The 25,173-nt window shown below is 39.5% G+C and overlaps 1 protein-coding gene across 2 annotated transcripts in view; it reads left to right on the top strand.

Moving 5' to 3' along the window:
• The window catches only part of NOL10 (nucleolar protein 10), an 89,464-nt gene that overhangs the window by 38,518 nt on the left and 25,773 nt on the right, over positions 1-25,173 (top strand). For both annotated transcript variants that reach the window (XM_010852062.1, XM_010852063.1), the window contains exons 14-17: positions 16,079-16,205; positions 20,007-20,086; positions 20,282-20,380; positions 21,415-21,504. In XM_010852062.1, the coding sequence (XP_010850364.1) occupies positions 16,079-16,205; positions 20,007-20,086; positions 20,282-20,380; positions 21,415-21,504 (396 nt within the window). The remainder of the gene's footprint in view (positions 1-16,078; positions 16,206-20,006; positions 20,087-20,281; positions 20,381-21,414; positions 21,505-25,173) is intronic.

Below are 25,173 nucleotides of genomic sequence, written 5' to 3'. Positions count from 1 at the left end.
ATCAATTCTTCGGCGCTCAGCCTTCTTCACAGTCCAACTCTCACATCCATACATGACCACAGGAAAAACCATAGCCTTGACTAGACGAACCTTTGTTGGCAAAGTAATGTCTCTGCTTTTTAATATGCTATCTAGGTTGGTCATCACTTTCCTTCCAAGGAGTAAGCGTCTTTTAATTTCATGGCTGCAGTCACCATCTGCAGTGATTTTGGAGCCCAGAAAAAGAAAGTCTGACACTGTTTCCATTGTTTCCCCATCTATTTCCCATGAAGTGATGGGACCGGATGCCATGATCTTCGTTTTCTGAATGTTGAGCTTTAAGCCAACTTTTTCACTTTCCCCTCTCACTTTCATCAAGAGGCTTTTGAGTTCCTCTTCACTTTCTGCCATAAGGGTGGTGTCATCTGCATATCTGAGGTTATTGAGATTTCTCCCGGCAATCTTGATTCCAGCTTGTGTTTCTTCCAGTCCAGCGTTTCTCATGATGTACTCTGCATATAAGTTAAATAAACAGGGTGACAATATACAGCCTTGACAAACTCCTTTTCCTAATTGGAACCAGTCTGTTGTTCCATGTCCAGTTCTAACTGTTGCTTCCTGACCTGCATACAGATTTCTCAAGAGGCAGATCAGGTGGTCTGGTATTCCCATCTCTTGAAGAATTTTCCACAGTTTATTGTGATCCATCTAGGATAGGATGGGCTTATGCATTATAATGATTGGAAATGCATCATTTTTCTTCCTGTGCTTTTAGCTGGAGCTGCTGGAAGTGCCGTGCCTGCTGCTTTCTAAGATTTGGCTTCTAGTATGGACCATTGATCCAGTACGATTCAAAGCCAAGACTGACGGCTCTTATGTTTACTAATCTGATGTCAGAGATTCCCCAGATGTGAGATCTCTTTGACCCACTAGTATACGCTGAAATGGCCCTGAATATGTTAATGTTCACATGGAATCCTAGAAGTGACGGATGACGTTTTCCTCTCAGATGCTCATTTAAGCAGAGAGATATTAGAGATAGTGACAGAAGTAGTTTTGTTAGAAATTCCTATTCTTTTTTTTTTTTAATTGAGAAATTCCTATTTTCTAGTGCCAATTGCAGCATATTTTCTTGGTTTAAGGAGGCAGTACCAGATGTATCTGGGGAACTTTCTAGCGTCAGAGGACATACAAGACAGAGCATGAACTGGACAGATAAATGCTGAAATGTTTTCCACAATAAATGGTTTCTCCACAGGCTGCAAAGGAACAGGGGAAGCTTTTGAAGCACAGAACACTAGAGCAGGTCAGGAGCTTTGGGGTCATCTAGTCCAGCCCCTTAATTGATAGCTGAGAAACCGAGTCATTTGTTCAAGGTCAAATGACAAGCTAGTTCCAGAGCTGGATTGTGAAGGCATTTCGTCATTCCCTGTTGGTTATGGAAGGAATTTTAAAATTCATCTGACCTGAGTTTGAATTTCTGGATTGCCACTTACACGAATTTGGTGACCTCGAACAAGTTACTTATCCTGACTGAGCCTCTGTTTCTTGAGCTACAAAGGAAGAATGATTTTGTGAGACAGCTGTGTGCAGTAGACACTTAGTCATTTATCATGGTGCTTGCTGCCTGACAGACGTTCAGCTGATTATTGCTGTTGTACGTTTTTGCACTGAGTAAAATTTGATGGGTCCAGTGGCAAAGAGTATATTTTATATTTAGCATTATATGAATGTGGGCTTTTATGTAGCTAGGAAGAATGTGATATTGAACAAAATAAATATATACTGAAAAGGTTGTGACAAAATCACAGGTGTGAGTGAAGAAAATGATGTGAAAAATATGATTTGATACTGTTCAGTCTGTTACAAGTCATGTAAACTAGAGGTGGAGAGAGCGCTACTGAATGCCTTTGGTTTTGCTGTTATTGAAACAGAAAGCAGTGATGAAATTTGGTTGCTTAAATTAAAAATCTGAGTTTTAAAACTGAAGTCCGTTTCCCACATTCTATTATCAAAAGCACACTATAGAAAATGGCCAATAAAGACAAGTAGAAAACTCACAATTCCATTAACCAAAGTGAAAGTGAAAGTGAAAGTCGCTCAGTTGTGTCCAGCTCTTTGCGACCCCATGATTATACAGTCCCTGGAATTCTCCAGGCCAGAATACTGGAGTGGGTAGCCTTTCCCTTCTCCAGGGGATCTTCCCGACCCAGGAATCAAACTGGGGTCTCCTGCATTGCAGGTGGATTCTTTGCCAACTGAGCTGTCAGGGAAGGGCAAACACATTTTAACATTTTGCTCTTATTTTTTCCATTGTTTTAAATTGATAATAATCTAATATCTTGCTTTTTTCTCACTTCCTGTTTTTCTATGTTATTATAAACTCGTAGAGATCACTTATTATATGGTTGAGATGAGGCATGCGATTTGAAAGGGACTGCTTGAGTGTTTTCTTCAAAAGATATTTGTTCCCAGTATCTCTTATAGCATTGCCATACTGAGGATGGTTCTGGTAATTTAAGATAAGAGTTTTCGGTGACAAGGCCCCTGGCTGCAGGTTGCCCACTGTATCTGATGCTGGTCAACACCCGAGGCACATGTGCTTTTTTAGACTTAATGAAGGGCAACCCGAAGGATTTTCAGGTTTGACTTTAATTGCTGCTGTTCTGTGTTCTGCTCATTTGTGTCCAACTCTTTGCGATCCTGTGGACTGTAGCCCGCCAGTCAAGAAGTCTAGAGTAGGTTGCCGTTTCCTCCTCCAGGGAATCTTCTGACCCAGGGATCAAAGCTGAGTCTCTTGGGTCTTCTCCATTGGCAGGCAGATTCTTTCGCACCATCTTGTTAATCTTAGCTGCTTGACTTTAGAACCTGGTCTCTATGTAAGAAGTTAAACCAGTGAAATTACAGCTCAGAAGTATTAAATACAGTGGTCAGAATAGAAGAAAGGAAAGAAATTTTAAATATAGTTAGCAAGTTCAGAATGAGTGAGATAGGGCTTTGCAATGGTATCTGTGAAAAAGGGGTCGGGGGTTTTGTTTAGCTCTAACTCAAAGGAATAAATTAAGCAGGATGTTGGCAGTGATTCCACATGTGAGTGGGGCTGGGGAAGGACAAGAGATACAGTGAAGGGGTGTTCTTGAGGTTGTTAATATGCTTGTTCATTGAGAAATATTTCACAGATAGAGGATTAGAGAAAGCTCAGAAAAAGAGTTCAGGAATTATGTTATCAGGCACCATCTAGAGAAGGCATGTTTATAGGATTTAGGAAAAGAATAAGTTCATAAAAGAAAGGCACCCCATGGGAGGTAAAGAAAATGATGGCACATCAGATTAAGGAAGAAACTTCATTACTGAGTGTGTGGGAAGAGCTATCCGAATACATGAGGCAGTGGAAAAGGAAAGAGAGACAAATGTGAATGAAAAACCTGATGCATTTTAAATTGAGTTCAACTCTGAGTTCAGAGATGGGTATTTTTTAGATGTCTTGATTCATGATAATGTAGATGGAACATACATTTAATTTTGTTCTCTAAGAAAAGCATTTAAAAGATAAAGCCAAGCCCATAGGAAAGATCTGCGGGGATAAGACATCTTATGGAAGGTGATAGACCTAACTTTAAGGAGAAAAATAAGTGAGGCACTTATAAGAACAGCAGGTTAGTGGCAGTTAATTCCAAGCTCCATGTATTTTCATTACTTTTTCTAATTAACAGAAAAAGAGAGGGATGAAAAGCAGAGTGAGCTTCTTTTCTAACTTACCCAACCTCACAGCAGATCTCTTGTAATTGAATTTTCTCTTATGCATGAAATTGCTTTATAAGGTGTTGTGTTCTATTTGTAATCTTTCAGTTATATGTTCAAAATTGTGAAATGGGAAGTAAGGCATGAGTGTCAGGTGGCTAATAAAGCATTCTGTTCTAATACAAACAAGTTGTTTGTGTCTTTACAAGGGGGAAATGTGGACTTCCTATTTTAATCTAAACACTTTCAGGCAGTAACAGTATCTTTGGCATTTTTCTCAACAAAGGAAATCCTCTCCATTTCCCATCACATTTTATTGGGTCACCAGAATAGCAGACACACAGAGAGCATTAATGTGTAACACTCAGGAAGTAATTTTCTGAACATCCTGTCACATTTTCAAAAGTTAATTTCAGTTCCGGCGAGGCAAAAATGAACATAATTTCCATATGGAAATATTTGACACATGTATGACATTAACTTTATTCTGTTAATATGTTTTTAGATGATACTTGTTTTTGCTAAAACGGTTGCACATCTGGCATGCCTGTTTGCTTGAAAGCTTCCTATTCAGATGCTGGTTTAGTTTTGAATCATGACCAAAGATCATGCCTTTCCAGCTCTGGTGATTCCTTCCGTCTTGGTGCTCACCAGGTTCATCTCTTTACCATTCTTGTTTCGGGCAAAAGAGAGATGGGAATCACTCTGGTACTCCAGGGGCCTGTTGGTATGGTCACCTAGACGGTGGTGGTAGAAGGTAGTGCTTACAGCCAGGGGTCGGTTTTGAGTTTCTGAGTTTGCCTGATAGTCTGAATCCTCTGGCACTTTTTTTGACAGATACGCCTATTACCTACTGTGGAGTTGTTGTGTTTTTTTTTTTCTTTTTTAACCTTAAAAATAGAAGACAAGTTATACAAACAGGTAAGAAATTTGGGCTACATTCTTTTAAAAGGCCAGGCTAATACAGAAAACAAGAAGAAAGTTCTAAGACTTGGACTTCCTTTTACTTGGGTTTGGTGTCCTCTCACAGTCCAGGCAAGTCTGTCTTCCAGTGCACATGTGCCCAGATGTCAGCACGCTCAGGGCATGACTTCTGTGTGTTTTACTTTCTGCTGTATCCCTGGTGACTAGAACCGTGTCTGGTACTTCATGGGCCCTCACTGAATATGTGCTGATTTGAAGGAATGAGTATTTGACACTTCATTTAAAAAATTTTATTATGTATATGTTTCAAATATGCATAAGAGTAAAGATGGATATAATGAGCCTCCATCTATCCATCTCCTTGCTTCAGTGTCATCTGCTTTTCCCCCATGCCCTTTTGGGTGGTGACTGTGGGATTGACTTGTGTTATTAGCAGTTTAAATTGCTCTAGAAGGTAGTTTTGAAAATTGTTGTTGTTGCTGTTCAGTCACTCAGTCGTGTCTTTGCGACCCCATGGGCTGCAACATGCCAGGCTTCCCTGTCTTTCACTATCTTCTGGAGTTTGCTCAAACTCATGTGCATGAATCAGTGATGCCATCCAATCATCTCATCCTCTGCCACCCTCTTCTCCTGCTTCAGTCTTTCCCAGCATCAGGGTCTTTTCCAGTGAGTAGGCCCTTCGCATCATGTGGCCACAATTACTAAATGGAGGGAATTCCTTGGTGGTCCAGTGGTTAGGACTCCATGCTTTCACTGCCAAGGGCCCAGGTTCATTCCTTGGTTGGGGAGCCAAGATCCCATGACTTCCCTGCATTGCACAGCAGATTCTTAACCACTGGACCACCAGGGAAGTCCCTGTACTGAATCTTGAAGGATGTGTAGGAATTAACCAGTGAATGGGGTAGAAAGAAAGAGAGAGCTTTCTGCACACAGGGATTGAAATTTGAGCCTCAGATCTGTTCAGTGCACTGGGAAGGAGCTTAGGTTTTCCAGGGGTAGGGAGGGGCAAGAGATAAGTAAAACTGGAGAGATAAAAAGGCCTATATCTAAACCTTTGTACAGTGTTTTTGGTTTTAGTTTAAAGTGGTGTGGCATGCTTTTGATGGGTTTTATTCAGGGGTGTGAGATCAGATATGGGGATAAGATTATTCTGCCTGTAGGAAGGGGGGACTTTGAAGCAGGGGTTATGCCTGTTAGTTGCTCAGTCCTGTCCAACTCTTTTCGACCCCACGGACTGCAGCCCTCCAGGGGATCTTCCTGACCTGGGGATCGAACCCGGGTCTCCTGCATTGCAAGCAGATTCTTGACCGTCTGAGCCACCAGGGAAGCAGGAGTTAGGATTGTAATTGATCAGGAAAAGTTCTGTGAGCTCCCTCTGAGATACTGGCAATGCATGGTGAAGGAAGACACAGAAGAGACAATAAGGAGGTAATACATCCTTAGGGCTTGGTGATCATTAGGTCGTTGTTCAGTGGCTAAGTCATGTCTGACTTTTTGCGACCTTATGAACTGCAGCACGCTAGGCTTCCGTCTCTTTCACTGTCACCTGCAGGTTGCTCAGACTCATGTCCATTGCGTCAGTGATGCCATCCAGCCATCTCATCCTCTGTCGCCCCCTTCTTCTCCTGCCCTCAATCTTTCCCAGGATCAGGGTCTTTTCCAATGAGTTAGTTCTTTGCATCAGGTGGCCAAAGTATTGGAGCTTCAGCATCAGCATCAGTCTTTCCAATGAGTATTCAGGGTTGATTTCCTTTAGGACTGACTGGTTTGATGTCCTTGCAGTCCAAGGGACTCTCAAGAGTCTTCCCCAGCACCGCAGTTCAAAAGCATCAATTCTTAGACACTGAGCCTTCTTTATGGTCTAACTCTCACATCTGTTCATGGCTACTAGAAAAACCATAGCTTTAGGATTGACTGGTTGGATCTTCTTGCAGTTCAAGGGACTGTCAAGAGTCTTCTCCAGCACCACAATTTGAAAACATCAATTCTATGGCACTCAGCCTTCTTAATGGTCTGACAACATCCGTACATGACTACTAGAAAAACCATAGCTTTGATTGTACAGATCTTTGTCAGCAAAGTGATACCTCTGCTTTTTAATACACTGGCTAGGCTTGTCATAGCTTTCCTTCCAAGGAGCAAGTGTCTTTTAATTTCATGGCTGCTGTCACTGTCCACGGTAATTTGAGTCCAAGAAAATAAAAATTGTCACTGTTTCCATTGTTTCCCCATCTGTTAGCCATGAAGTGATGGGACCAGATGCCATGATCTTAGTTTTTTGAATATTGAATTTTAACCCAGCTTTTTCACTCTCTCCTTTCACCTACATCAAGAAGGCTCTTTTTAGTACCACTTTGTTTTCTGCCATTAGAGTGGTATCCATCTGCATTTCTGGGGTCGTTTCTCACAATGAAAGTTGTGAGTGAGTTAAGTTCTTGAATTTCCTGGAGAGAAAAAAGAGCTTTTGTCTCTCATAAAGGTCTCTTCTCAGTCAATATCACAAATACACTAAGTTCACTAAGGGCCTCAACCCTGAATTATAGGCTGGACCCCTGCTTCTTCGTAAAGATCATCTGAAACAATTGATGTTTCAGTTTGATGTTGTGTGGCTTGTTGATCAGTTGGTAACTCCATCTGTATGTGTGCCTCTCTCCTTTTGGGAACGTTATTTTACTTTAGGAAAAATGCTGTATTAAGAAAAAAGTCAAACGTATAAACCGAAGTAGTCCTTTGTAACTGCCATTCCCACCACTGTTGTTAACAAGACGGAGCACGTTGTCTTTCCCTCCAGGCCTGCCCTGCAAGCCCTGCCCACACACTAGCTGTGATTTTGCAGAATCGGGATCTCATGGTGCATACTGTTCTGAGAGAGATTTTTGTCATGTAATGGTATATCAATATTATTCTGATCAGATCAGATAAATATAAAGTAAACCCATTCTTTCTAATGATTCCACAATATTTCGTTATATAAGCATGTCATAATTTATTTGCCTAGTTTCCTATTAATGGGTATTCACCACTCATTTCTTTGAGTTCTCTAAACCAGTGCTGTTCAGAATAACTTTCTCTGATGGAGATGTTCCAAGATCTGCTCTGTCCAGCATGGCAGCAAATAGCCATGTGTGATTATTGAGCATTTAAAATGTGCTCAGTGTGACTAAGGAACTGAATTTTACATTTTATTCCATCTTAGTTAAGTCTAAGCAGCCACATGTAGCTAGTGACTCCTGTGTTGGACAACACAGAGTCAAGTCAGGTCATCAAGCTGTTTGCTTGGATCATGTTACTTGGACCTTCATAAATTATAGTTTAATGCTTCTTTGATGTTTAACAGTCATATGAAGTTTCTTTTGTAAACCTGTTTTAAAGAAATACTGTCCAGTTAGAGTTCCTTAGAGAGAGATCTATGAAATGCTTCTCAAGTTTAGTTCTAAAAGAGAGCTTCTCTTTCCAGACATCTCAGTATGCTTCTTTTATCAAGTAAATAATGTCCCTCTACCTTATTATACATCACTTTTTGCCTTGGTTGCCATGGAGTCCGATTTTTGGAGTCCAGTTTTTGGTTCTGCTACAGGGGGTGATCTTTTCCCTTTCATCACTCCCCCTACCAAACGACATAGCTTTCCTTTCATTCTGAGTTTGAAGATGTCATTATGTGTATGCTTTTCCTTGTAAAGCGCTTCTCTTTTTGAAAATGATTAGATTTATGTCAAGTTTTTGAAATCTATCCTAAGACTTCACTAAAAAAAAGATTAATACAATATACATACTATATCCTTCCCACAACCTTGTACATACACACACATACCATATATCCTAGTAGGGCCGTTATATTGTCATCTGTAGGAATCCGGTCTGTCATCATAGTGGGGAACACGCATATGTAAAATCTGAAATAGACTTTCCACCTGGGTTGTAGAAAGTTACGTAAGTGCATTATGGTTTGTTACATTTTATTCAATTATGAATTGAACTTGGGTTCTTCTACCCTCTTTTGCTCTGTCAATATAATGCTCTACTTTGGCTTTCTTTGGGAATATATGGAAAATCTTCTTTTGCTTGAATTTAAAGTACATTCTTCAGGATTTCCTAGTTCCACATTGCACCTTGTAGATACATATTAACTGCTAAATGTTGGGGCAAAATATTTTTTGGACTCCCCCCCTCCAAAAAAAAAAAAAAAAATATCAGTGTTGAGGAGTGTAACCTTAATTTTAAAACATTTTACTCTTCCTATGTCTCTGCCAAGTTTCTTCAGGATACCTTTAGATTTTACATGGACTTTAGAATTAGAAGGCATCAGAATATGCTGAAAAATTTTTAATAAATTCCTTTGCCTGTAAGGAAGTAGGATAGAACCAGGAAACTGCTGATGTGGTAACCAGGATAGCACACTAAAACCATCTGTGTAACTCCTGGCAGGAATAAAATGACAAAACAAGATCTTGGAGAGTGGGTGTTACCAGGTGTGTGATCAAAAAGATAAATACATTCTCAAATGATTAAATTGGCCAAGTGCCTTTAGCACCCATGGGGCTGTTGCGTGTATTCTTATGTGCAGACATAGCCGTCAAGGTTATGCATTTTTAGCATAGTTAGGAAATTGGGACCGGAAAAGACTGGAAGCAGAGGATTTTAACATTGCTTGGAGTCTTTGGAGCTGTAGACTCTGGATGTGAACTTGAGGAAACTGCGTGGAATTTCAAGTGTAACTTGATAAACATCCAGTGATATTTGCTGCAGAGCCACAGTCTGGCTGTCTAGGGTAGAATGAAGAGGGCAGCACATACAGAATGGAGAGGAGACCCTACGAGAGCACGTTCGTCCCATTTAACAATGGACTTTGAAAAAGAGGGACCATGTTAAGATTCTTCCTTTTATCTTGAGCATTGAAGGGAGATGGAAGCTGAGGACTTTTTCATACTATTTAATGACTGTTTGCAATTTTTGGAAAAAGCAAAAATGAACAGTTTTTCATTCTAACTCAAATTAGAAATACTTAGGTTAAATATAGTACAGCTTTGAATACTTAAAAGAGAACTTGAAGATATTTGGTTTATGAAGGAATGTCATGGTTTTGAATAAGATTTTTGCTCTCTTGAATTGGCTGTGGTTCACTTGAGAGTAATTCTTTTAAGCCCTTTTCCTCAATTTAGCTGGACTATTTGGTGTTCACTAAGCTTGCATGTTCTGAATATCACCAAGCTCAAAGTCAGTAGATCTCCAGTGGATATATGCATTTAGTTTTCAGTGCATATAAAAGATATGTTTACATTATACTATATTGTGTGCAAGAGCATTACGTCTAAAAAATGTACTTATCTTAATTTTAAAATATTTTATTGCTGAAAAAGAGGGGGGCTTTCCTGGTGGCTCAGTGGTAAAGAATCCACCTGCCAATGCCAGAGATAGGGTTTGATCCCAGGGTCAGGAAGATCTGGAGAAGGAAATGGCAACCCACTCCAGTATTCTTGCCTGGAAAATCCTGTGGATAGAGGGGCCTGGCGAGGCTACAGTCCATGAGATGCCAAGAAAGCAACTGAGCACGCACATTTGTACTTAGTTGCTAAGTCGTGTCTGACTCTTTGTGACCCCCACGGACTGTAGCCTTGCCAGGCTTCTTGTTCATGTGATTTCCCAGGCAAGAAAAATGGAGTGGGTTGCCCTTTCCTTCTCCAGGGGATCTTCTTGATCCCAGGGATCAACAGCTTGTCATCTGACAACGCAGGGTTGTCATATACCTTCAATTTCTAAAGAACATAGTATCATAAAAGTGCAATAAAATGAGGTCTGTGCCTGTATTGGAGAATTCCCAGATAGGGACATCGGGAAGGCTCTCTTTGGGGATCTTTAGTTTTCTATAGAGAATCCACCAGTTTCTCACCAGGAGTGTTGGGGGTCTCGACTGGCAGGGACGGAAGCCCAGCAGCACGAGTGTGGCTCCTAGCCTTCCAGGAGTTTGTGTAGGCTGCCAGTTAGTTTGCCAACTCCAGCCCTACAGCTCAAGTCACCACTGCCGGGTATCCACTCACATGGAGCAGCTTTCCTTCACTCTCTCCAGGGAATGATCCTCTGGTTTCTTAAGGGGCCTCATCAACTCTGTCATCTCCCCTCTGTTTGGGCCCATCTTCCCAGATACATGGAGCCTGGGAGTGCTGGGTCTCAAGGACTCTAAGGAAAGAATCTAGTCTCCTTTTTGTTATTACCTCTGTAATTTATACTGTGTTAAATCTGTTAACCACTGTATTTTCTTCTTTTGTTCTTTTTGTCCTTGCGGGTTATTATCTTTTATATTGATTTACTGTCATTTTAACTAGGCTTGGGAGGGAGAGGAGGTAATATATAGTTAGTGTGCCACTAAAGTGTTTGTCGGCTGATGGTGGTAGGGTGGCGTAAGTGATCTTACTTTTTCCTTTTCACCTGGCCTTATTTTATGATCGAGCTTCCCTGGTGGCCCAGGGGTAAAGAATCTACCTGCCAATGCAGGAGATGTGGGTTCAATCCTTGGGTGGGGAAGATGCCCTGGAGAAGGAAATGGCAACCTACTCCAGTGTTCTTGCCTGGGAAATCCCATGGACAGAGGAGCCTGGCAGGTTGTAGTCGGACACGACTTAGCAACTAAACAACAATTATTTTATTTTATTATCATTTTATCTCAGTGGCTAAACCTACTTTTCAAAAACGGAATGAGAATTGAAACCATGGCAGATAATAATTTTTCTCTTTTTTAAAATTAATATTTTTAAATATTAAAATTAAATCGCTCTTTTGCTAATCTGATTTTTAGGAATGAGAGAACAAAGCACTACAAGTAAGGTACCTTTAAATGACTCATAATTACTCACACAAATGCATGTAAACTTGGATATGCAATTAGGCAGCTCATTATGTTGCAAATGCAATTACATGCTCAAATTCATGGTCACTCCCTTGGCTCACCCAGCTGTCTCTCTTGTCTTAGGCTTATTTATGATCGGTTATTAGTAATCCCCAGCTGTCAGAATTTGAAAATACATGCTGGTGCTAGTGGTGTCATTCAGCTAATAATGGAGGGAAAGTTTGAAAAGGAAGCTTGCCTTTGAGTTTATGTATGCAGGGTTGGTCGTCTTAGTTGGCAAAATCCATTCCCCTTCTGAAGGTACAGGCTTTCCATTTAGAAAAATTATCATTAATAGTGGTTAATGATATTTACAGTACAGTATACTCCATCATCTCTGATCTGCCATTCTGAAGTCCAAAAAGCTCTTAGTTGTTTTTTTGTTTTGTTTTGTTTTATTATAACTCATTGGCGGCAAAATCAGAAATGCTTCATTAGGACTCAAATCTGACATGTAATGGCAAGAGTCTTTCTAGTCTGTTTATCCAGATCACTAGCATGAAGATGTATGGATTTTGCCTCAGAAAACTTTTAATGTGTTTAGTTATGGACCACTGACCCAGACACCACTGAAGACTTTATATAAATGCAGTATACATACTCTGTTACCTTTTGAAAAGCCTAAGGTTCTGAGTGAGTTTCAGATGCTTTTTGGCCCCAGCTGTTTCTAATAAAGAATATTTGCCTTACAGTGAGAGTAACAGAGTCCACATTAGATATGGGTTAAAATTCTAGTAGGGGAAAACTTTAACTGATACATGTATTAGACCACTTGGGTATTTTACATACAGTTAGTTTCCCATTTTGATTCAGAGTTACTGTGAAAAAAGAAAGAAGTTATTTATTGTATGCTGATATAGTTCTACTAAATGGAGTAAACTAAAGTTTTTTAAACTGTTTTGTAGATAATTAGTTTAAAACTCAAGATAACAATTTCATATTTAATTGCTGTTCTATATTGTTAGTGACTTTTAGATTAATAGTAGGAAATACTCTCAGTGTTGTTATAAGTAAATGGAAAAAACTGTCATCTATATTGAGTTAGTACAGTTGGTTCTTTGTCTCTAATATTGTCAATAATTGTTAATCACCCTCGATCTATTAAAACCATCCATCCAGTAATCCTCAATGCTTAGTTCTGCCTTAGCCCAGCTTTAGGTGCTTCACAGTGGTTTTTCAAAAGAAGAAGGGAAGGGATACCGTTTTCTGTCAACTCTCTGAGAATTTTACTATTCATTGCCTTTCCTCCCCACTCTTCATCATTTTTGTCCATTTCCAGAATATATGAGAATTTTGCGGTTTTAAACTAGGAGTATATGGTTAACCTCTTACAGGTAGCTTGTAATCATGCAGACAGATAATCTTAGGCACGTGGCATGTATTTTCATGTACCTTCAAATTGGTTCTTCTGCCCAATTGGATTAGAGCAAGCAGATACTTGGCTGCATTTGAGTCAAGGGCGTCCCATAGCAGGCCGATAAAGATTCTCTCCTCTTTTGGAGGACTGGTATTTCTGTTTAAATTGGTTGTCATTAAAATTGCCAAGAAACACCTCAGTATCCTTTATAGCAGTTTGTTGAGTCAGTTTCCAATTCTGTACTTTTACTGACCTGTGACTTTAGAAAATTCTTTATGAATAAACAGTGGAAGATCATTGACAGATCACTGAAGTTTAAAATAGAAGAATCTTCACCAAGTTTCTGAAACAAAACTCTTACAGTGCATAAAAATGTAGATCATCAAAGAATAATCAGTTTTGACTGCAGTAGAGAATATAACAATATGATACTACAGAAAACCTAGAAACTTTTGAGATAGTAGTAATAGTACGTCTGTTGTTAAAAAAAAAAAAAGATGTTTTCTTCAAGTTGTGAAGCATGAATTTTAAGAATAAGTTGATTTATTTTAAAATCTTAGTTGAAGGATTAACATTTTATGAGTAAGGACGGTGAGGAGTTTTTACACATGAATGAATACTGTGGTCATTACAGATACATCAGAGCTGTGCATGATGTGGTTAAACCCTCTTTGTTGGTTAAGCTGACCACTGTTTTTGCAATTAATTGGGGGTAGACCTTTGCGGAAAGCTCTTATGTGGATAAAACCTCTAGTTAATGCCAGCTAAATCAGTAATTTCAACTTTGTTATCATCATTTTGATGTTTTTTTCTCTGAGTAGGAAGTAGGGAAACGTGATTAATAAAATCAGCCCATTAGACTTTCTTGTTTTTGATGGAACTATTTCCTCCTGTAAAATTTGATGGTCGTGAATTTGATGGCAGAGATTATTTACCTAGCCAGACTTGTCCCTAGAGAGGCAATCTGAAACAATTCCATTAGAATCCAGATAACGATCAAGAAACATAATAAAAAAGAACCACGTGAAAGTAAGTTCAGATCTGGTCTGATATTTTGATACTCCTACATCTCCTCCCCCAAGAATAGTCAGTAAACAGAGTACTATCTTTTCATTGTCTTTGAACCCCATGTTTATGACTGATTTAAGGTTTAAATGTGAAACTATTGTGTATTTAAAAAAATACTTTTGCCAGACAAGACCCTTTAAGTCTTGTTTGGAAATCTTAAATGCATTCATATGTGTTTTATGTATGAATCGATTTATTTATGAAACACTTAAGACCTGCTACTTGGCAGGCAATGTTCTAGGTACAGGAAATTAAGCACTTAAAACAGATGAAGTTTGGACCCTCCCGTGAGAACCTACCTTGGATCTTACGTCCTGGAAAAGTGCTAATAGTGAATACACCTTGTTCCTCTCTGAAAGAGGAGACTGCTGACCTGGGTCATACAGCAGCACGTGGTAGAGCGGCACTTTGCAGATTTGTGACTGATGGAAAGCAGATTCCTCTGTAGCTCCGGTGCCTAAACTCGCACTCTCAGAAGATGCCCCGTAGTTTTCCCAGCTTGCTCACATGTTCATTCCATCCGGAAGTCCTTTCAGATATACTTATCCCAGCCCAGCCTGTTTCATCTGGCCCTCACTTGTCTTCCACATGGACTGAGTGCAATCTCAGTCCGTTGCTTTAAGCAGCTGAGTGTGTGTGCACGTGCATGCGTGTGCACACTCATACACACTGTCTGCTCCAGTTAGGTTTTTTAACTCCTTGGGGAATAAGACCATGGTCGGGGACTTTGGTTTAGCACAGTGTTTTATATCTAGTAGTAATTAATATCAGTATTTGTTGACTTCAAGCAACTGTCCTAAAATTGCTTAATTTTAGAACAGTTTCTTTAAAGTGGTCTACATTGATTTTTTTTTTTTAATGCCTTGCATTTCTTGAAGATTTGTCTTTTATGGTTAGTCAAACCACTTAGTATATCAAGACCTTTCCTTCTGTTTTTAAGAATTATATAGATTATGCTAGTAAGAAAATTCTCAGTGGTACTTTTTAATGGTCATTAAGAGTTGTTTTTCTTGTTCATGAGCCCCATAGCCTTTGGCAGGAGTGGTGGGATCACTCTCTTTCTAATCAGGCAAAATAATAAAACTAAATTAGTATGGCTATATCTAACATCTGCTTTTTTCTTTTTTTTAATGGTTGAAGAGAATATTAGGGGCCATTTTTCTTTGATGTTGACTCTCTTCCTCCTGCCTTCCTTTCTCTAAAAAGTTTAAGCTAGATTTAATAATTTCCACTATGAGTTTTGTTTTTTTTCCCCCCTGTTTAATTGATTACAGAATACACAGGCAGGTAGATCCATTTTGTAAGAGCCCAGAGTTCTCTCTTCTGAAAGCCTCTACCATGAGCTTGGCTTTCCTGCTGAGTGTTATTTCCTTTGGGATAAATGTTGACCTCAGTGGGTGAGGCATCTGGTGGGAAAGATTTGTATCAAGGGCAAAAAAGTGAAAAACAATCATTATTTTATGGAAGTAATTGGGTTACAAATTGAAGTATCCATATTTTATTACTTGGTTATAAATCCTCTTTAATCCTTTGTTTCTCAGCCTTTTGTTGGGACTAATTGTGGATCTTGGCCACCCGTTTTAGGTTAAATCTGAAGAATTCTATACACAGGATTTTAATTTTTTCATCAATTAAATGAAATGTACCATACAAGATAGAATGTAATTATCAAGTCATTAGTTGAAAACTCTTTAAGAAAGGATGATTCTCCTTTTGTTTAGACTTTTGTTTGTCATGCATGACAAACTTAAAAAATCTGCTATGCCAAGTGTATGCCTTTGTAAATTCTATTTATGTTTTGAATGAGAGAGGTGGTGGAACTATATAGATGGATGTTATTCTTAGTACCTGAATTATTATTTATTTTTCATAGTTCTCATGTAAGAATATTCATTTATATCATTGTATCCCAGACTGAGATTTTTTTTCCCTTGTAAGCCTAAGCTTCTTCCTGCTTTGTTTATTCTCTTCCATTACAGACTTGATGATGCATTTTGCAGTTATTTCTCAGTACTTCTGATGGAATCAAGGATTTTAAAAGTATATTTACGGAAACTGGTTGTAAAATAACTGGCTCTTAGTTGATATGATGAGGGTGTACACCTGCTAACTTTTCGTCAACCCGGCAGGTTTTGGGTCCTGCTCCCAGGTGGTGCTCCTTCTTGGACAACTTGACAGAGGAATTAGAAGAGAACCCAGAAAGCACAGTTTATGATGATTACAAATTTGTCACCAAGAAAGACCTTGAAAATTTAGGTAAAAGAAAATTACGATGAAATGTTTATAAAATTATTTCTACTTGTTTTGAATTTTGAACATCAAAAGTGATGGAGTCACATTTATCTGATGTTGCAGATCTTCTCTTTCTGACAAATCAGGTATTAAACATGGAACATATAGTGTCTACTTAGAAGATTCAGATAAGTTCAATCTACTGAAGTGTTTTTGTATGTTAAGTGAGGAACAATTTTTTTAGCCTACCACCTGTGTATAGGAAAATACCAGTCCAGGAAGCAGTGACTTTCTTTCAAGTACTATTTGAATATAATAAGATTGTGAGAAATCTCAGAGACTGCACGTAAATGATTTTTGTCTCTCTTGTAGGTTTGCTTATTAATAGACCTAATCCACAACTTAGAAACCATGAGATGAATCCTCAAATATGTAGAACCTTAACTGTTATTTGGGTTTAAAGAATACAAACCAAAAATGCTTCTTAATAATGGCCAACATTAAAATAGGGCTTACATGTGCCCAGGCAGTATTCTGAATGTTATATATACATTTTATTTAATCCTCATACCTGTGGAGTGGATATTATTATGATTTCATTTTATAGGCAAAGAAACTGAGGCATGGAAAGATTAAAGTAACTTCCCAAAGGCTTCAGTGGTGGTAAATGTGAGGGTTAGAATTTAAACCTAGAGTCTGTGCTCTTAACTAGCCTCAGCCATACTCTGATACCCTGAAGACCATACTTGTCTTAGTTGACTAGCACTAGTTTGCAGGATGAGAGTAGGTTTTGTTAATCTTGTTCTCTTGGGAAAAGGCTGCATAGAAAATTATTGAGAATAGGAAAACAGGATCCATTCTCTGCAAGCCTAGGCAGCTTAGTTGTCTTTAGAATAGAGAGATATACAATAGCAGTTGAAAGTTAAAAGAAAATAGAATCATGTAACAGATTAGACCAGAGTCTTAAACTTTATATTTAAACCATATAATTTAGCACAGTTAATTCAGGAAAAATTATTTTCTGCCAGCTACCACCAAAATAATTCCTTAAATTTTAATGTGTTTAAAAAGAAAAGAGTTGTGTTTAGCCTTTAGAAAAGTGACTTATGGATGAAATAAGGTAAAATAGATCTTTCTGTGGAAATGCCTTCTTAAATATCTCCAGCATAATTTTTACAGTATGGTTGTGTGACACTCACCTACATTCTTATACTGGAGAATAAAAAGACATTTTTATTTTGTGAATTTTTAAAAACTACTGTGTTTAGTATATTTTGGGTGCTTTTTCAATCTCTTGACTATGTTTATTTTGGGTGAGGAAGGCAGATACAAAGATTTAAATACGTTTTGTTAAAATACATTCATGCTGCCAGTTTTTTTCTTCAGATGCTAATTTTTTTATGCATTTATTTGACTACACAGAGTCTCAGTTGCAGCACACAGGATCTTTAGTTGTGGCATGTGAACTCTTAGTTGCAGCATGTGGGATCTTGTTCCCCAGCCAGGGTTCACATCTGGGTCCCCTGCATTGGGAGCATGTAGTCTTAGCCACTGGACCATCAGGGAAGTCCCCACACTGCCTGTTTTTAAGACTATGGAAATAGATATAATAATCAACAAAATAAATTATATTAGAAATCATCTTCATGTAGATTATTATCTTTTAATATAAATTAGCCATTGGTTATATTGGTTTAGCATAAGTAGCTTGTGTTAAAGTAAAAATAAGGCCATGTAACTGACTTCTCTTATTTCTTAAGATTATAGCATTTGAAAACTTGTAAGTTCTGTCATTTCCTAGCTATGGCCTTTAGCAGGTCCCGTACCATGCCATTTCCTAAAATGTGTTTCGTGGATCCCTGCTTCTGTAAGAAGTGCTAGGTGGGCAGCTTAGTGGCTAATACAGGCTTTAGAGAGGTTGACATGGGCTCACACCTCACCTCTACCGCGTAATAGCTCTGTGACTTGACCAGTTTACTTAACTACATTGTGCCTTGGTTTCCTCATCTACAAAATAATAATAATAATGACACCTACCCATCAAGTTGCTTAGAGAATGAATCAGATCATGCCTGAAAATTACTCAGTACAGTATTTAAACAATCCATAATGTTACCTATCATTTTAAGAGATTTGGGGCAAATAAGTTTGAGGAATGTTCAGTTTAACCAAGTTAATTCAGTTTCTCTACTGTGGACTTTGAGCCTTTAATGTCATTATACACTGTAAATCACCAGGAGGGAGGAAACTTACTTAGTCACAGAACCTTGTCTTCCTCCAAGATCTGTTGGGACTAGTGTTCTCTGGAGCTAAGGATGAGAAAACCTGATGCCAGATCTCTCCTTAGAATTGTTTTAATATGAAAAACTTCCTGCTGGATTTTATTCATGACCTAACTTGGAATGGGAGTAATCCTGGGCCACAAATATAAGTTCTGTATACTTAATAGAGGAAATAAAAAACTATAAAAACACATGTGCAGGAACCTCAATGCAGATTGTTGTGCGTTTGGACATTTCATTAAGGCTCAGCCAGCCCCACTGCCCCTTTAAGTTTCCACTGTGCTAATTCAAACAATGGAGTTTTATTGACCTAACATTCTAGGAAAGTACTTTTCTGACCAAGGCTTATAATTACCTTATGAAATTATCCTAAATTTAGGTTTGCCTTTTCATGTTGTTCTATTTAGGTTTTGTACACCTATGTGATTTTTACCTAGACATTATTTGTAGCCCTGGAGGGTTGTTTATTTCTAAAATTTGGATCTCAGGGTAACGCTTTCCTTGGAACTTTAGTCACTTAGTATTATACCAACTAAAGCTGCTGTTCATGTGAATTATTTCATAGGTGATCTTATTCTGAAGATGAATATTCTCGTAACCTTTCTCTGTGTAAATATTTGCAGTTAATAATTTCTATGACATAGGCAGGGCATCCTTATGTGACCCCCAGCACCACTAATTGTAAATGAAATCTACTAAATCTTGGGAACCCTGTGAAAGATACTCTTTAAAGCAGGGCTGCTAGACACTCACTGGCATTGGACTTTTCATTCATCCATAATGCAGTATGTGTGTATATAGTACATGTGTTGGTATACATTTGCCAGTTATTCTGTTTTGGGGGAACACATACCCTTCCTACATTATTGTTGTGACACAGTTTTTCTTTTGTTTTTGGAAATTACGGGCCATCTCCTTCCCCCACCTCACTCCCGCCCCTACCCCGGCCCTGTTCTTGCTTGGCAATATGAAAGTTGACAACCTAGTGTTGAATCTCAGTATTATTTTTAGATTTAAAACTGGCTTATGGAATAAAAGGCTTCCCTGGTGGCTCAGAGGGTAAAGCGTCTGCCTGCAATGCAGGAGACCTGGTTTGATCCCTGGGTCGGGAAGATTCCCTGGAGAAGGAAATGGCAACCCACTCCAGTATTCTTGCCAGGAGAATCCCATGGACGGAGGAGCCTGGTGGGCTACAGTCCACGGGGTCGCAAAGAGTGACATGACTGAGTGACTTCACTTTCATGGAATGAAAAAAACCTGAGAACCAGTAGTATGGGAAGCCCTTCTTTACTAGTCTGTTATAGCTCATGAATACCTTTCCATCATTTTTATGCTTAGTACAATGTTACATTAAAAATAAGTAAGATAATGTTGCTGAAGTAGATTAAACTTTTCTTTGCAGTTATTAAAGAAGATTAGTGGTTCTAATCCTTACATTTTTACTTAGAAGTGAAATTATAATCAAATTGTAGTCCATGAAAAACTGCTGAATTTTAATCAGGATTTCATAAAGGTCTGCCCTCTTCTGGTTAACTTCCCCCAGGGCTCACACATCTCATTGGATCACCTTTTCTTCGGGCATATATGCATGGATTTTTCATGGATATAAGGCTCTACCACAAGGTAAGTATAAAGCTACAGTTATTTAAGGTGACTGACAATCACTTTGTGGCCATTTCTTCTCTACTTACGTATATTTTTATAAAACATACTTAAGATTTGTAAAATATCTATCCTTTGGCATAATATTCATGCTGTATATGAGACATGCTACTGAATCTAGTTCTCTTGTGTTTCATTTTCTTCTGCTTCAAAAAGGTGAAATTGATGGTAAATCCATTTGCTTATGAAGAATATAGGAAAGATAAGATCCGGCAGAAGATAGAAGAAACACGAGCACAAAGAGTGCAACTAAAGGTAAATAGTAGAGTCAGCATTGAAGCTACTAGAGAAGGGCTCTGCATTTTTATTTTATTATTCGGAGAAGCTTGCCATCCCTTTCTTACTTTTCCCATTCTTAGTTTACATCATTCACTAATATTTTTGACATGTTTTATGTGTCGTGAGGGTGGACGTTCTAGTTTCATCCTTATGGTAAAGGTAACGGTGTTGTGGCAAGTAATGCCAGGTGAGCTGATACTGTCGGTCCTACCAAGAAAATATGATGCTGCTTTCAAACAGGTGTTTTTAGACTTTGGAGTGCTGGGGCTTTGCTAATCCCCATTTCTTGGTGACACGTGGGAGTGTCTTAGGCTAGCTGCTTGGATCATGGGAAACGGTCATCAGACTATGCCAGGGCCCAGACAAGAATCAGGCCACACTAGTTCTATTATCAGAGAGAATTTAATGTAAAAGAACTGTTACCCGGGTATTAGAGAGGTGAAGAGGCAAAACCACTGCGGTACTCATAAAGGAGGCGGCGGCTGCAGGGAGCAGCTAACTCGCCAGGACCGGGCAGTAGGAGACAGGCGGGCCTAGACTCGGACCTCGGAGGAGGGTTGACAGCTGGCGGTGGGGCCCTCAAGGTAGGACGAGGCTGTTCCCGGGAGTGTGGGGGAGCCACAGACTGGACTCCCTGCTCTGCTGGAGCCACGTCATTGCTGCCAGGAGACAGAACCACTGACGCACGACACCAGCCCTGCAGCCAGCAGAGGGGAAGCGGAAGCCCCGTCTCCGCCTGCCTTCCCGGCCTGATCGAGATCGACCACCAAGGGATATGATCATTTCCAACTGAACATTTTGTAAAACACACACACACACTTTCAGTGCAGAGACTAGTAGCAAGCTTTTCCTTTTTCCAGATTATTAGGTGCAAGGAGTGAATATGTGTGTGTGTATTGGCCAGGGCAGGTTAGGACATAGAGTCCCTTTGTTGCTGCTCTTTGCTTTAACCTTCAAAGCTCAATTGTAGGTATTGCAGTACAACTTTTTATTTTTTTCTTCTCCACTAGAAATTGCCAAAAGTTAACAAAGAGTTGGCACTTAAATTAATTGAGGAAGAGGAGGAGAAACAAAAATCTACCTGGAAAAAGAAAGTTAAGGTAAGATTTTACAAGGCAAAGAAAATACTGATAAGTTATTTCTCTGTTTTCTTGATAGTAGATTATATCCTTTTACTTTGAAAATGTGTTTGGTTTTCCTTGTTCCCTCTGCTTATTAGATAGTATATGCTCAATATGGAAAGTTTGTAAAACAGATAAAGAGTATAAAGAAGAAAGTCACTCATGTACTTCTTTTTTTTTTTTTTCACTCATGTACTTCTATCCAGAGAAAGGCATCATTAATAGTTTAGTGAATTTCCTTCCTGTCTTATTTATCTTAAAATTATAAACTGTAATAAGATACTACCATATATATATATATATAAAATATTTATCTTGGGTCTGTAAAATAACACGTGGCTTCCCATTTTACTAAACAGTCTTTATAAATATTTTGAGAGCTGCATATTTTATCTTGTGGATATATTTTAAATAACCCTTTTATTGTTAAATAGTTTGTTTATTGTTTTTCTTTGTAGTCACTAGGTTTGTTTATAACTGAAAAACTAACCAGCTTTTGTTTAGACTTGGCATTACTGGGCGCATGCACTCTAAGGAATAACTGCTTTCTACCTTCTATCCCTAATGTAAAATGGACAAAGGTCAGTCATAAATTAAGTAAGGGTCAGCTGGTGGTGTCAAGACAGGAGGCGGATTTTTTCTCATTTTCCCACAGAAGTGAGAGCTTCCTCATTCCTCTCCGTGCTGTTTCCCCATCGGCTTAGATCAGGCAGGCAGATAAGTGGGCCAGACTCTTCTCTGGAATGAGTTGTAAAGATCCCATCTCTCCTAAGAGCCTGCAGGACTTGCCTGAGTAGATGGCAAATTGTGTATTTGGGCCAGCTGTGTCGAGCTGTCCAGAGTTTTGTTAGTGTTTATTCTTTCTCAGTTCTCTCTCTAGTTTTTTAACCAGGTAAGTGAATGGAGACAAGTGAGCTCTTCGTGTATTTATTTTTGTACGACTCTTCTTCAGGAGTGTCAGGGGGCTGCCACTGAAGAGTCTCGCGTCCCCCTTGCTCACCAATTGTGTCATTGTGGGTGACCCTGAGCTTCACTGGGTCTAGCGTGTTCTTCTCTAAGATGAAGAGTAGGACTGCGGTGGGGACGGGGGGGCCTTCTTGGTGCTGTGATTGTGTTTGTGGCTGTGTACCTTCCTAATTTCATCAGTGTATCACACGTATGTGTAGATCTTTAAGTGTTCAAAACTAGGTGCTTCCGGCTCCCTTGACGTTCTCTTTGGCATGCTTCCAGTGATTTTCTTGTTAACCCAGCCCGAGGATGGTTAGGGAGGTAACTTGTCAGCTTTATAGGTCATTCCCCAAGCTTCACGGATACGATCTTTGGATTTACACTCATTTGCAATGCGAAGGGAGAGGAGCTGGTTTACACCGCAGAGGTCTTCTTTCCTATCTACAGTTTATGCATCTGAGTCTGTATGACATTCAGTGTTACAGAGAATACGACACAAATTACTGTTTAATTTTGATACTTTGTGCAGCATGGTTTACACAGTGTGCAGGAGCCTTTCTTAAAGGTCTTATGATTATGAAGATGTGGGAGAAGTCCCCTTTCTCTCTGCCCGCCCCCCCTTCTTCACACTCTTGCTGAGGTTAGAGACGGCCGAAGGAGATGGAGAACACAGTTGGCATTTGCTGTGCCCAGGGGTGCAGGATGGTAGCAACAACCCCAAGAGCTGAAAACATGCAGAGTGACCTGCGGAGTCCATGGGAAAGTCATGGTTGTCTGTGCCTTTAAAACAATTTATAGGGTTATCCTATAAAGAAGCATCCAGCTACGTGCTGTTCATACTGCAAGTGCAAAGAGGAAGAACCTGAGAAATCCCTCTCTTCTTCCATCAGTTTCCCTTTAGCTGTTGGAAGCTGGAAGCATGGTGTTTATAGTGGTGTGAACTCTGGAATACTGCTAGAAAGGGGTGTTTGTCATTGACTTTTCAGTGGCTTGCTGACCCAAGTCAGGTCTCATTATTGGAGTTCAGTTTCTTTCCAGAAATATTTAATTTAGGAAGATCCCCTGGAGAAGGAAATGGCAACCCACTCTAGTATTCTTGCCTGGGAAATCCCATGGACAGAATAGCTTGGCGGACCACAGTCCATGGGATTGCAAAGAGTCCACAGTCCATGGGATCGCAAAGAGTCAGACACCGCTTAGCTACTAAATACTAAACAACAGCAACAACAAAAAGTCTGTTGTTAGAGAGCGTGTCTAATTTGTCGTTTAACAGTTTTATCTAATTCAAATGGCCTTGGAACTTCCCTAGTGGTCCAGTGGTTAGGACTTGGTGCTTTCACTGCTGGCACCTGGATTGCATCCCAGGGAATTAAGATCCAGCAAGGTGAGGCCAAAAATAAAACAACAAAAAACAAAGACCTTAAAAACTGTTCCTGAATTAAGAAAAAAGTCCTTCATTACAACTGTAAAGAATACTTGAAAGAATTGTTAAATCCATCAGCACTTCATTAGTCTTGTCTTTGAACTCAGCTTTGCAAACTCTTAAGAGCCTTAATAGCTCTGGTAACTTCTGATTTAAAAGTCAGTACGGTGCAGTTATGGCCTGCTTTGACTCCAGCTGAAATTTCATGGAGGCAGACAATGAAATGTGTTCCCAGATATTGCTCTCACTGATAACATAATTAAATTCTAAAAAGATGTTTACCATTCACTTCATGTTAGATCTCCAATGGCAGGTGACCCACCACATAATGTCGGGGAGCAATTATCTGGACCTTATCCAAACTTAGAAATGTGATGGTGATAATTCTAATTAAGAATCAATTCATTTATTCTTTCAGCTATTATATATTGTGCTCCCAGTAGGTACAGCACTTTGGGAGAGGCAAGCAAATGGTGATCCATTTGATCTATAAGGGTATGTGTTGTAGCTAAGCCACCTTCTTACAAGGGCCATTTCTTGCCCGTTGGCCTTTTCTGCCAAATTTTCACCATTGCCTTAAAGTCTTGTATGAAGGTACTTCTCTCGAATTCTGCAGCAGCCCAGCCAGGCACTGTCGTGCATGACATCCGTAGGCAAGGTATGTTCTGTGGTTCAGAGACTGTGGGAGAAATGTCCTACTTAAGGATTCTTCCATACCAGCATCAGCTTAGATGTTAAGTAATTATTTATCTCCCCAGGGAAAAGACATAATTATGCATAGACCCTGGGTTGGATCAGATCAATCCCTGGGTCAGGAAGGTCCCCTGGAGAAGGAAATGGCAACCCATTCCAGTATTCTTGCCTGGGAAATTCTATGGACAGAAGAGTCTGGCAGGCAACGGTCCAGAGGGTTGCAAAGAGTCAAACACAAGAGAGCACTCAGGGAGAGGAGGAGGAGATGTAAAGAGTATCTGCATATTTGTAACAAAGTAAATGCTGAATAAGAGAGCAATCACGAGTCAGTGATGCCATCCAGCCATCTCATCCTCTGTCGTCCCCTTCTCCTCCTGCCCCCAATCCCTCCCAGCATCAGAGTCTTTTCCAGTGAGTCAACTCTTCACGTAAGGTGGCCAAAGTACTGGAGTTTCAGCTTTAGCATCATTCCTTCCAAAGAAATCCCAGGGCTGATCTCCTTCAGAATGGACTGGTTGGATCTCCTTGCAGTCCAAGGGACTCTCAAGAGTCTTCTCCAACACCACAGTTCAAAAGCATCAATT

The sequence above is a fragment of the Bison bison genome, unplaced genomic scaffold (assembly GCF_000754665.1).
Source record: "Bison bison bison isolate TAMUID 2011002044 unplaced genomic scaffold, Bison_UMD1.0 scf7180017864307, whole genome shotgun sequence".
Taxonomy (NCBI): domain Eukaryota; kingdom Metazoa; phylum Chordata; class Mammalia; order Artiodactyla; family Bovidae; genus Bison; species Bison bison.
The sequence above is the reverse complement of the archived record's forward strand: the minus strand, read 5'-3'. Positions and strand labels throughout refer to the sequence as shown.